This window comes from Typopeltis vanoorti, chromosome 7 (assembly GCF_054136105.1).
Source record: "Typopeltis vanoorti isolate ZY-2024b chromosome 7, IOZ_Tvanoo_1.0, whole genome shotgun sequence".
Lineage (NCBI taxonomy): Eukaryota > Metazoa > Arthropoda > Arachnida > Uropygi > Thelyphonidae > Typopeltis > Typopeltis vanoorti.
The window spans coordinates 5,585,922-5,600,289 of record NC_143555.1 but is presented as its reverse complement, the minus strand read 5'-3'; the positions used below and the strand labels follow the sequence as shown (position 1 = coordinate 5,600,289).

The following is a 14,368-nucleotide window of genomic DNA, read 5'->3' as shown; positions in this document are numbered from 1 at the left end:
GCTGACTTTCCATACTATGTGTGACTGTTATATCTTCTTCATCTATACTAGTTATTTTTGTTGTAGTACCCTTACTTTCTGCTCTTGCTTTCTTACTATCTGTCACACTCTGTAATTTAGCAAATTTATTTGATTATCAACTGCAGCAGTTAAATTATTCTTTGAGTGTGAATTTGTAAGAATCTTAGATGAAGATAAAGTAGATGTTATTCCTTGTTAACTCTGATTATTACCTTGTATCAATCATAGCTTAAACTTATTACTTAGCATATTATAAATACCTTGCCCTTCATTTGTCAAATACATGCAGGTTCATAGTTTTTGGGATTAATGCATTGACTAGTCAGTCTCAATGTATTCTTTCACAAACTAATTTAATTAAGCCGAGAAATCTATTTTACAATATTCAATCTATATATATGAGTATGGATACAAAGAAATTACCAAGTCATGGACAATTCCATTTTGAATATATGTTGAGCATAGTAGATCTCCTACAATCCTCACATTTCAACTCGTAACCTCTATATATTTTAGTAAACTTATTGGTCATTCTTACTTGTTAAACTATCAAACACCGAGTGTGAGCTCATTTCTACATTAACTTATATTCACTACACACAGCAATTTGCTTACTCTTATAATAGATACTTATTCAATTACATCGTGAATATTTACATGATTACAACCAAGTATGGAACAAGGACACATTATGTGAATTGTCCAGAAGTATTTACATATCTTTCAAAGTACTTACGATGAGTTAAATTCCATATACTTCTTTCAGGACAGTCCTCATTCAATTCCTTTGTCGATGTGATGCTGTTCCTTTTTTTCTGGCTGTATGCCTGTTCTTTCTTTCCTGCCATTTTCTTTGTCTTTATCACTGATATTCTTGTGGTCAGGAACTGTCCACAAGAATATCACCAAATTCCATTCATAAGCAATGGCAACCTCACCCGTTCAATGACTTGTGCTAATCTCTTCATGCGAGACACTCCAGCAACTGACAGTAGGCTTTCACATGACAGTGGACCCAGGGAAGAAAAGGACTAAAGCCCAAGAACCTTTCCTTCCTGACACAAGAGCTTTTATAGCCCCAGACTTGCACGTAGTATGAATGCACGTCTCTCGAGATTCCCATCTCATAGTCATGTTAATCACAAGATATGCTGACACCTCAACTCATGCGACACCAGTTTCAATAATACAAGATATTTTTCATAAAGTTATTACATACAAGTAATTTTATGAACAATAACAGTTCCATATTTTTTTTTTTTTTTTTTTTTTTCCATTCTAGTTAACAACTTGTAAAAGTGAACATGATACAATGTTAATCATTTGAGATTTTTACATGGCAATTCATCCCAGACCATTAAACATAATGTAAGTGACTGTCCTGTGTTCTCATGTCCTGGTAATTTTTTTTTATATTAAACCTGGAACTTTATTCTGGATTCAGAATAAAGTTCCAGGTTCTGATGCCTTTTCTGTTTTATATAAGAGTTTATGTGCTTGTTCTCTTATCACTTTCTATATGTAAATCATTTTGCTAAATAAATAATCTTTTGTAGTAAGTTTTTTTACTTGGTTACAAAATAAATGATACTTGACAAGAAATTATATTCTTGTTTAATCCTGTAGTCTGCACTAAAATCAAGACAGGACATGGGAGGTGCTAATAATACTTGATAAAGGTTAAAACCAGACTAGGTAATAACCCTTCCCATAATCCCAGCAATTTATTTGAAAGAAGTGTGCTTTGCATTAAGGGATACTAAGACAACTGATGTGAAGTCATCCGCCTCTATATACTGTATATATTGCATGTGAAGTATTTTACCTCATTAGGTAAAATACTTCACATGCAAATTAAATGTTTAATTTGCATGTAAACAGGAATATAATTTCTTGTCAAGTGAAATTTAAATATTATTCAAGAGTACTGATTACAGAAAATTCCCAAGAGTACAACTATCACAACCAGCATCATACAATTGATCAATTGTTTTTGACTTTGTTGAGTGTAATATCTTTTAAGTGTGCCTAGATATTGAATTATTTATTTCATTCCTAATTCTGCATAGTTCTTCTTTTTATATACTTTGACCCAAGTGATAGATATTCTTGATCATAATCATTTCTTTCTTTTTCCTCACCTGTCTTACCACACTTTTCTAGACTTTTTTTCTTTTCCATTGAATCTAATCAAATGCCTTATCCAAATCCAGAAATTTCCCAATGTGTCCCCATTTCTATTACAGAAAAAAATCAAATGAAAGTTGATCTCTCCCTTCTAAAGCCAAAATAATGAAAGTGTCAACTATATAATAGTTTTTGATCCTTTGTCTTGTCTAGCCTTTGTGGAGAGACTTAAGTGTTGGAAAAAATTATTCATCATGCTTTCATGTATTACACAACATCAAAACAATGAAAAAGTTATTTATTAATTGGCTGATATTTTGCTGGTTTTTTAACCAGCATTTTCAGATCACAACTACTTGTCACAATACACAAACAACTGACAGTAGGAATAAGCTGATATATTTTTATGGAAGTTTTTATAGTTGTTGGTTTAGAATTAGCCTTAAAACAAATATCTCCAAAATTTTAGGCAAAGTAATATCATCATCATCATCATTAAATTCCTGCTATGTACCCTCAAGGGGTGTACAGGATATGATAGTACTACATGAAAAATTTACATCATTACTAACTTCCTATCTACAATTTTCCTCAAATCAGTCTGTTACTTGTCAAGACGCCAACATTACCAGATCTTATATTTCTATCGTCTAAGGCACTTTGTACTGTATCAATCCACCTATATCTTGGTCTTCCTCTGGGTCATTTTCCTGCCAACTTGGCAGAGAACACTTGTTTTGCTAATCTTTCCTTGCTCATTCTGTTTAAGTGACCATACCACCTGAGATTAGCTCTGCTAATGCATTCCTGGATGCTGACAATGTCAAGTTCTTTCCTAATATTCTCGTTTTTAATATGATATTGACATTGATGCCATCTGTTCATGCCTTTAATCTTTCTCAGGACTCTCATATCTGCAGACTCTACTCTTTGGTCAAGTGTTTTACTTCTGACCCAGCTCTCAGATCCATAAGTTAAAATTGGTTTGAACACTGTCTTGTATACGGCTAATTTAGTGTTCCAACTAATTTCTCTCTTATTCCATATGAATTTATTCATTTGACTTCCTACCATACCAGCTTTGTTGATTCTGTTGTCTATTTCCGTATTTAATTTACCATCTTCACTAAAAATCGTGCCTAAGTAGCTGAAAGGTTTTACTTGTTCCACAGGTTCTCCATTCACAACACAGTTGACATTTTCAATGATTCTGCCTATTTTCGTTGTCTTTGTCTTTTTATTGCTGATCTATTACAACATGATCTATTACTATATCTATTACAACAGTTATTCAATTTAGTCAGAGAATCTTGCAGATTTGTAGCGATTTATTTAGAAGTATAACATCGTCCGCATAAAGCAAAGAGCTGACATTAGCATCTCCAATTTTGATATCCTGTTTAATACCACTTTCCTTCATAATGTGATCCATATAGATAATGAATAACAGAGGGGATAATGTACATCCTTGTCTCACACCAGATTTAACATTAAACCATCTTCCTGTACTTCCTTCAATGCTAACTGCTGACTTACAACTCAAATAAGGACTAAGTATTGCTTGATATAATGCCCCATTGACACCATATAACTGTAGCGTATTGAATAGCTTCTCTCTTGGCACCTTGTCGTATGCCTTTTCCAAATCGACAAAATTTAAATACAGATCTTTGTTATATTCCCCTGATTTCTCCACTATTTGTCGTAAAGTGAAGATCTGATCCTGCCAGCCTCTATTTGACTTGAATCCAGCTTGTTCTTCACCAAGCTTTTCTTCCACAATTCTTCTCAACCGTTTCTCAAGTATAGTTGCATATATCTTACCAGGAACACTCAATAGGGATATACCTCTGTAATTCTCATATTCAGTTTTATTTCCCTTTTTATATATGGGTACTATGAGAGCTCTACTCCAATCATCTGGAATCCGTCCCTCTGTCCAGGAATTCTGAACTATGCAGTGCATCCACTGTAAGACTTTTATACCACCATACGTCAGCATTTCTGGTCGAATATCATCTACTCCTGCTGCCCTTCCAAATTTCAAGCCTTTGATGGCTTTTTCTACTTCAAGTATGGATATGTATTCCTGACTGCATGCCTGGTCATTTTATCACTGTGTTGTTTTTTATCACTGTGCTGTCATCACTATTTGTTTCATTTAGCAAATTTTCAAAGTAATTACTCCATACTTCAAGGATATCTTTTTCTCCCGTTTTCATGTCACCTTTATCATCTCTAACTCCTTTTACAGCACTCTTTCCTCCATTCCTAAGCTTCTTCAACAACCTCCAGAATATTTTGCCACCTTTTTGATATTTATTTTCTATGTTCTTGCCAGTACTCCCATAACTTTTGTTTATCTAGTTTTACACAGTGTTTAGCTTTCTTACATTTGTCTCTGTATTCTCTAAGAGCACAAGCTGACTTATTTGACAGGAACTTTTGATATGCTTTCTTCTTTTTCTTCACTGCCTCTTTAACTTCCTGTGTCCACCATGGAGTTCTAATTTTTCTATCCTTGCAGACAACTTCACCACATGCCTCTCTAGCTGAATCAATCAAGGTTTTCTTCAAGGCTTGCCACTGAATCTCCAAAGTTTGGTTCCTGTTCTCAAATTCTTTCATTTTTCCTTCAATAATCTTTATGTATTTTAGTCTACAGTTCACATCTGAGAGGTGCTGAACTTTTATTCGCTTTAAAACTTTCTTACATGTCATTCTTTTCAATATGAAATTCAATTTTATCCTGCTCAAGACTAAATAGTGATCACTTCCAATTTCAAATCCTCTGTACACTCTGGTGTCCTGTACCAGGGAGAAAACATCACTATCAACAATAAGAAAGGAATAAGAAAAGTCAATGAGACTTTTCTTATTCCTTGCCTCTTCTCTCCATGTGAATTTGTGCACAGTTTTATGTTGGAACATGGTGTTAGTAATAACCAGTCCACGTCCTGAGCAGAAATCCAACAGGTATTTGCCATTATTATTAGCTTTGCTCTTTTCTCCAAATTTTCCCAAAACATTTTTGTATGTCTGACAATCACTTCCTACTCTGCTATTTAGATCCCCAACAAGGACCAACTTTTCCTTTTTCATTGTGTCAGTAGCTTTCTCTAGAGCCTCAAAAAATTCCTCCACTTCTACCTTAGTAGAACCTTCTGTGGGACCATAGGCACAAATAAGTCTCATTGTCCAGTTCCCCATTCTGATATTTGCCCAAATCACTCTACTTGACACTGCCTGCCATTCAAGAAGATGAGCCTCGTATTTTGTGTTGAATACTATGGCTACTCCTTCTTTTCCTTGATTGTCATTACCTGAATATAACATTTTGTATTTATTGCTCAGAAAGATCTCACCAGTTTTTATCTTTTTTGTTTCAGTCACCCCTATTATGTCAATCTGGTACATATCTAATTCCTCAGCTAGCTCAATTTCTTTGCGATTCAGGCTTCTTATGTTGATAGTACCAATCTTTAACTCTGGTGATGTTGAGTTGGGGTGTGTTTTCAGATTTGTTCCAGTAGCTGACTTTTCGCTGTTCGCCCTGGTTCCCTGGCAAAAACAACGGGGGCCTTGTTTAACTGGGTGTCGCCCAGTTTTCATGCTGGGGCATGAAAACTGGGCGACAAAGTTTGGTTAACTTTGTCGCCCAGGTTGGACGACAAAGTTTAGTTAACTAACCAACATGACAAAATTTTATGCCCCAGCCGGCATGAAATTTTGTCATGTTGTACCAACATTTTGTATTTTGGTTTAACCGATAGAAATACAATTTGGTCGGCTAAATCCCAAATTGCCAGCCCATCCTCGTTCGTTCTTTATCCAGGTATATACCCAACAGAGTGCACCACGAGAAGGTGAGTATAGGACATTAGGTCAGAAGCCCTGGTCGGTTCTCCGTATTCCTTTAAAGGCTATGTTAAGGTCTCCTCTCAGTTATACAGCTTTGACCCTTAAGCACCCCCCCCCCCCAAAAAAAGTAATATTAGTAAATTTAATATCTTGTTTATTGTTTTGGTATTGTTTAATACTGTTAAAGCCTAGTAGCTTGGCAAGGGTTCAGACAATGGCAGCAGTCATCTGTAAACAATGCAACATCCCATCCATAAAAGTGGTTTTTCTTCTTCTTTTCATCCCTTCTACCTTGGTTTCTTTGGGGTGGAAAATTCTCTCTCTCTCTCTCTCTTTATCAAGGATTACAAATTTTAGCTGTTTATGATAAATGTCAAGTTCTCTGTTCCTTACGTCTAACACATGCATGTTAGAAGTCAGGTTTTGTAGATCTGTTTTGCAGCCTTTTTCTGTATATGAGGGATACAAGTATCAGGACTGGCTTGGTGGTATCAGCACAATTAGTGCATGCATAGGAAAACACATTTGCAAGGATGGCATATTAAAATAAAAATGACTACATTGGTAGGAAAAAATTTTATTTTTTAAAAAACAGTTTGTTTCTTTTAATTTTTTTAGTAAGAAAAACAAAGTCTACAACACTTTTTTTTTTTATTTTTTAGCAGAAAACCTAAAGCCAGTGCTGACAAAAATGACTTATTTTGTTAAAAATTATTTTCATTTTGAAGTATCATAATTTAACAATTTATAAAATAGAGGTGCTTAAAGGTCAAAGGTATATAACTGAGAGGAGACCTCCACATAGCCAAAAAGAATGTGCAGAACCGACCAGGACTTCTGACCTAATGTCCAATCCTCACCTTCTCGTGGTGCACCCTGTTAGGTAGCTATCTGGATACTGAACAGACGAGGATGGGCTGGCAATTTTGGAGTTAACCAACCAAATTGTATTCTTATTGTCTTATACCAAAATAAAAAATGATGGTATTATACAACATGACAGAATTTCATACCGACTGGACCGTCGCCCGGTTAAACAAGGGCTCCCCATTGTTTTTGCCAGGGAACCAGGGCAAACAGCGAAAAGTCAGCTATTGGAACAAATCCTAAAACCCACCCCCAACTCAACATCACCAGAGTTCAAGATCACTACTATCAATATAAGAAGCCTGAATAGCAGAGAAATCAAGCTAGCTGAGGAATTGATAAGTAACAGATTGACATAAAAGGGTGACTGAAACAAAAAAAAGGCAAAAACTGGTGAGATTTTTCTGAGCAATGAATACAAAATGTTATGTTCAGACAATGACAATCAAAGAAAAAAAGGAGTATCCGTAGTATTCAACACTTAAATGCAAGGCTAATCTGCTTGAATTGCAGGCAGTCTCAAGTAGAGTGATGTGGGCAATATAAGAATGGGGAACGGGACAATGAGACTTATATGTGCCTATGGTCCTACAGAAGGTTCTACTAATGTAGAAGTGGAGGAATTTTTTGAGGCTTTAGAGAAAGCAACTGACACAATGAAAAAGGAAAAGTTGGTCCCTTTTGGGGATCTAAATAGCAGAGTAGGAAATGATTGTCAGACACAGAAATATTTTGGAAAAATTTGGAGAAAAGAGCAAAGCTAATAGTAATGGCAAATACCTGTTGGATTTCTGCTCAGGATAAGGACTGTTTATTACTAACATAAAAATGTGCAAAAATTCACATGGAGAGAAGAGGCAAGGAATAACAAAAGTCTCATTGACTATGTTATTGTTGATAGTGATGTTTTCTCCTTGGTGCAGGACACCAAAGTGTACAGAGGGTTCGAAATTGGAAGTGATCACCATTTAGTCTTGAGTAGGATAAAATTGAATTTCATATTGAAAAGAAGAACATGTAAGAAAGTTTTAAAGTGAATAAAGGTTGAGCAGCTCTCAGATGTGAACTGTAGACTAAAATACACAAATATTATACCAGAAAAAATGAAAGGTTTTGAGAACAGGAACCAAACCTTGGAGATTCAATGGCAAGCCCTGAAGAAAACACTGGTTGATTCAGCCAGTGAGGCATGTGGTGAGGTTGTCTGCAAGGATAGAAAATCAGAATTCCATGATGGACACAGGAAGTTAAAGAGGCAGTGAAGGAAAAGAAGAAAGCATATCAAAAGTTCCTGTCAAAAAAGTCAGCTTGTCCTCTTAGAGAATACAGAGACAAATGTAAGAAAGCTAAACACTGTGTAAAACTAGCTAAGCAAAAGTCATGGGAGGACTTTGGTAAGAACATAGAAAATAAAATAAATATGAAGAAGGCGGCAAGATATTCTGATGGTTATTGAAAAAGATTATTTTACATACTCTTTCCTTCAGAAATGAAGGAAAGAGTGCTGTAAAACGAATTAGAGATGATAAAAGTGACATGAAAACAGGAGAAAAAATATCCTTGAGGTATAGTAATTACTTCAGAAAATTGCTAAATAAAACAAGCAGTGATGACAGAACAGTGGTAAAACACTGACCAGGCATGCCAGTCAGGAATTCATATCCATACTTGAAGTAGAAAAGCTATCAAAAGCCTGAAATATGGAAAGGCAGCAGGAGTAGATGATATTTGACCAGAAATGCTCATGTATGGAGGTATAAAAGTCTTACACTGGTTGCACTGCATAGTTCAGAAGGCCTGGACAGAGGGACGAATTCCAAATGATTGGAGTAGAGCTCTCATAGTACCCATATATAAAAGGGGAAATAAAACTGAATATGAGAATTACAGAGGTATTTCCCTACTGAGTGTTCCTGGTAAGATTTATGCAAGTATACTTGAGAAACAGTTGAGAAGAATTGTGGAAGAAAAGCTTGGTGAAGAACAAGCTGGATTCAGGCCAAATAGAGGCTGGCAGGATCAGATCTTCACTTTACGACAAATAGTGGAGAAATCATGGGAATGTAACAAAGATCTGTATTTAAGTTTTGTCGATTTGGAAAAGGCATACGACAAGGTGCCAAGAGAGAAGCTATTCAATATGCTACAGTTATATGGTGTCAATCGGGCATTATATCAAGCAATACTTAGTCTTTATTTGAGTTGTAAGTCAGCAGTTAGAATTGAAGGAAGTACAGGAAGATGGTTTAATGTTAAATCTGGTGTGAGACAAGGATGTACATTATCCCCTCTGTTATTCATTATCTATATGGATCACATTATGAAGGAAAATGGTATTAAACTTGATATCAAAATTGTGTATGTTAATCTCAGCTCTTTGTTTTATGCGGATGATGTTATACTTCTAAATAAATCTGCTACAAGTCTGTAAGATTCCCTGACTATATTGAATAACTGTTTTAATGGATATGGTATGAAGGTCAGCATTAAAAAGAGAAATCCAATGTAAATAGGCAGAAACATTGAAAACATAAACTGCATTGTGAATGGAGAACCTATAGAACAAGTAAAACATTTCAGCTACTTAGGCACAATTTTTAATGAAGATGGTAAATTAAATATGGAAATAGACAACAGAATCAACAAAGCTGGTATGGTAGGAAGTCAATTGAAATTCATATGGAATAAGAGAGAAATTAGTTGGAACGCTAAATTAGCTGTATACGAAACAGTGTTAAAACCAATTTTAACTTATGGATCTGAGAGCTGGGTTAGAAGTAAAACACTTGACCAAAGACTAGAGACCGCAGATATGAGAGTCCTGAGAAAGATTAGGGGCACGAACAGATGGCATCAATGGCAATATCATATTAAAAATTAGGATATTAGGAAAGAACTTGATATTATCAGCATCCATTGATGTGTTAGCAGAGCTAATCTCAGATAGTATGGTTACTTAAACAGAATGGGAGAGAAAAGATTAGCAAAACAAGTGTTCTCAGCTAGTTTGGCAGATAAAAGACCCATAGGAAGACATAGGTGGATTGATACAGTAAAAAGTGCCTTAGAAGACAGAAATATAAGACCTGATAATATTGGAGTCTTAACAGGTAACAGACTGATTTGGTGGAAAATTGTAGATAGGAAGTTAGGAATGATGTAAATTTTTGATGTAGTACTGTCATATCTGAAAGAAGATTTAAGAAGAATCAAAATACTCTGATAGTCTTTCTTGACTTGGAGAAGGCCTTCGACAATATTGACAGGAACCAAATGTTTCACCTCCTAAAAACAATAAAGGCAGATTGAAGAAATAGAAGGCTCATATTTAATCTTTACAAGCATCAAGAAGTCCTAATAGAAACAGCCAGCAATAAAGCAAAAACCGCAATAGCAAGAATACGTAGAGGTGTAAAACAGGGGTGCTCTCTTTCACCCATACTGTTTAATCTTGACATTGAAGATGCAATAAATAAATTGAAAGAACTAATAGAAACAGGAATTGAGATAAATGATATTGATTATAACTGGTTCACAGATGGTATAGCAGTTATAGCTGATAACAAAAACAAACTGAAAGCTACCCTGACAAAGATGGAAGAAATTTTCACACAATACAGCCTAAAAATTAATTATAAGAAAACAAAATTATTAATTACAAGTAAAGCAAATCCAATGAAAATAAACCTGGAAATAAACAATAACCTAATACAACAGGTATCCTCTTTTAAATATCTTGGCAGTCTTATCACAGAAGATGGAAGAAACCAATCAGATATTAAAGCATGAATAATCCTAGCCAAAAAGCATTCTACAATAGAAGAAACATTTTCACCAGTAAAGGACTTTGCATCCAGCTCAAAAAAAGGCTAGTGAAAACATACATATTAGGAGCATTGCATTATATGGTTGTGAGGCCTGGCCTCTAGCAAAACAAGACATCAAAAAGTTGGAGATATTTGAACTTTGGTGCTGGAGAAAAATGATGAAAATTAGTTGGACAGAAAGGAAAAGTAATGAAGAAGTTCTAAATATAGTTCATGAAGAGAGGTCATTAATGAAACACATCAATAAGAGAAGAAAAAGCCTAATTGGACACCATTTGAGGCATAGGGGACTGTAGACGGAAAGAGGCCACGAGGCAGACCAATAATTTCATATATAAATAACATAATGATGCTAACTGGCGCTAGGAGTTATGAGGAGATAAAGAGGAGATCACAGGACAGAATGTTGTGATGTGTTGCTATAATTACCAATCTTCGGATTGATGCACCAAAGAAGAAGACTATCATATCCTGTACACCTCTTGAGTGTATATATCAGGAATTTGATGATGATAAAATTGAAGTTGTGTAGGAGACTGTTTTAGTATAAATAAATAAATAAATAATTTTTCTTAATAATTTGTAGAGACGATGGAAGTAATAGTATGATCAGTTAATTCATTTCTTACTGATTTTTTCAGATTTATAGATTAACATTTTTCTTTCTTTAAATGTCTGAATGTAATATATATTTGTTCTTTTCAGAGATGCTGATAGAAAAATAGATTGTTTCAGAGAAGCTGCTGTTACTGCAGAATGGGTAATTCAGAATTCTTTATTTAGTAACCATAATTCTGTGCATAATACTTCATCATTTGACAAGAACAGTTCTGAAGACATTTCTGTTGTTGGTGTTCATTCAGATGAATACAGAAAAAAGAAAAAAAAACATAAAAGCAGTTAGAAACAGTAGTCTTATTGTGCCTCGTTTCTTCATGAATTAAACATTATTAGTTGAGAAGTTGATAGCTACAGTAAGTATTTGTTTGGTATGATGGCAAATTTCAGTAATCTTGAAATACTTTTGACAGCAGTATTTTACTGGTTGTCTGTAATTCACTTAATGGAAATGGTCTCTGTGAATTTTCAAATATTATACTAATTAGGAATGCTGTATATTTGTTCAACAGATTATAGTATTCACTTTGTCCATAAGATGACAGAATCTCCTCTAGGGTATGAAAAACATTTAGAAGAAATTTCATCTGAGTATAAGTTAGCCAGTCATATATGCCAGGAATTTTCATCCCTATCATATCTGGACTTTCTAGAGAATATTCACAGATGTTTGCGTAATCTAAACAAGCAAATATCCAACCATTGCACAGTCTTGTAAAATAAATAAAATATATAATGTTATGTATGCAAAAATATATTTTAAAAAATTACAAAAAAAAAATAATTTTAATAAAGAAAAATCCCTTATCCCAACAGTATTAATGTGCTACAGGTTTACAACTGTGGGAATTGCTTATTTACAAAAAAATAAATAAATAAAAATAAAATTCATACGACTCTTTATGCATTGTTAACATATAAAATCACACCATAGACAAAAAGTTTCTTATATCTAGTTTAGCATAACCAGAAATATAGATGGATAGTGCTTGAAGTGATTTTGACTTGATATCTTTAATCACAACTAGTATTTACACTTTTAGCTGATACTTTGTATTTCTCAAATTCTTCTACTGCTTTTGAAATGCTTGGTGTACTAAAGGATCTTTAAAATACCCATGAAATGTGGTAAGTATTATTAATGAAAAGTGCTCCAGCAATATTCAAGCAATATTGCCAATTTTGCTTGCATTTTAGTATAGTATTGTTTATTTTTGATAACTTAATGTGTATTGTTTATGTTTACATTGTTTATAGTATTGTCTATTTTTGATAACTTAATGTGTCTGCATAATTTTTGGCCTTGGGGAATTGTTACTGAATTTATTAATTGAAACTTTGAATCTTGCCTTCTTTGAACAGAAAACAATGTAAGAGGTCAGCATGTCATTGACTGATGCAACTAAGCATGCGCCATGAAAATCAAGTGTCATTAATGACGTAAATTTTTCAAAAAATGGTTCAATGTTGTGAGTGTAAGATGTATACATGGCAAAATCTGAAAGATGTGCTTGTGGAAAGACTGAATAGGAGACTAGAAAAAGTATGGATTTGTAGGAAGTGCAATATTTTGTTAGACTCTGAGTTAATGAATGCAAAACAGACTGAAGAAATGAAAGATAGCATAAATGAAAGAAATGGAAATGGAACGAAAGCTAGTGAGATTATGGGAGTGAAAGAACTCAAGAATGTAGAAGCAGAAGTAAGTGATAAGGGAGCAAAAGGAAGTAAATGTCGAAACAGAAGTAAGGTGCAGAAGAACAAAAGATAGTGCGACTATAGGAGTGACAATTGTCAGAATGCAGGATTTGATGAAACACTTTTTCAAAATGAGGAATATGCAGATATTAGACATTTAGTGGAAACAAATGAAAGTGTACAAAAAGAATGGAATGAAAGAAAAAACAGTAAAAACAGGTGACAAGTGATTCTAGAATAGCTGTGTGTGTGTGTGTGTGTGTGAGTGTGAAGATTCCATTGTCAGGGAATTGGTTAATGAGATAGTCCATAAGATTGCTATCCAGGAGGGAGAATGAACAAGATAATTCATTCTTTGGATATGAGGAGGAAACGAGCAAGAGAATTAGTGGTGATTGTGGGGACAAGTGAGCATAAGGAGAATATAAGAGTGAATATCAGGAGGCTATTGAGAGTGAAAGATAACAGAATAGTGGGAAAGGTTGTCAGTGTGTTGCTGAGATATGACAATGATGAGTTGAGATGGAGAGCCAGAATCATGAATGGTATGCTAGCAGAGCTGTGTGAGGAGAAGGGAGTACAGTGTGTGGATATATGACATGTATTTGAGGGAAGAATGGAATTATACAGATGTGGCTTTGGAGTGAGTGCATTGGAAAAACTGTTGCTAGATGAAGTGCAGCGTGCAAGCAAGAGATCAGAAGTAAGAGATGAAGTGAAAGATCAAGAGAGTGGTATTGATGAGACAGAAGTTCTTGGCAATGGAAACAGTAGTAGTGCGAGAGAGAATGGGAATGCTAGAGTAACAAGGAACTGGGGGGGGGGGCATATGGAGAGTGGATGTTGGAAGTAGTAGTGAGTGTATGTATGGGGATAATCAGCATAGAAATGGAATAGATTGGAATGTGAGTGGGGAAGTTGAGACTGAGCAGTTATATGTGGTACTGTGCGACCACAAATGCAAGATCCCTCGACACTTCTGCACATGTCAGAAGAAGGTGAATCCATTCTGATAATAGGGTAATCAGTGCATTTCATGGGATGAGTGTTTATTATTATACGTCAGAAAATTAGCTTTTATTTTATGAAAATTATAGTTTTTAAAGCGGTAACTATTTTGTTTGTACAACAGTTGGAAACTTTTACATATAAAACATTCGATTTCACGTGTTGGTAACGAATTTGTACATCACCTTATTCCTTTCTCTCCTTCAACATGAATTGACTCTTCTTGGCATATTGCTAGCCAAGGGCCTTGGATCTGTGGTCGGACAGTAAGTGGTGATAAAGGTGATTGGGCAAGGGCAGGTTTTTGTCAGGAAATCACAACCAACAAGTGGCATGGGTAG

General features: G+C 34.8%; 1 protein-coding gene across 1 annotated transcript in view; it reads left to right on the top strand.

Moving 5' to 3' along the window:
* LOC150104463 (uncharacterized) overlaps positions 1–12,176 on the top strand; it is a 95,018-nt gene extending 82,842 nt beyond the window's left edge. Inside the window, exon 5 of the mRNA XM_090395644.1 lies at positions 11,409–12,176. Within this exon, the coding sequence (XP_090251770.1) occupies positions 11,409–11,607 (199 nt within the window). The 3' untranslated portion in view covers positions 11,608–12,176. The remainder of the gene's footprint in view (positions 1–11,408) is intronic.
* Positions 12,177–14,368: the final 2,192 nt, after the last annotated feature.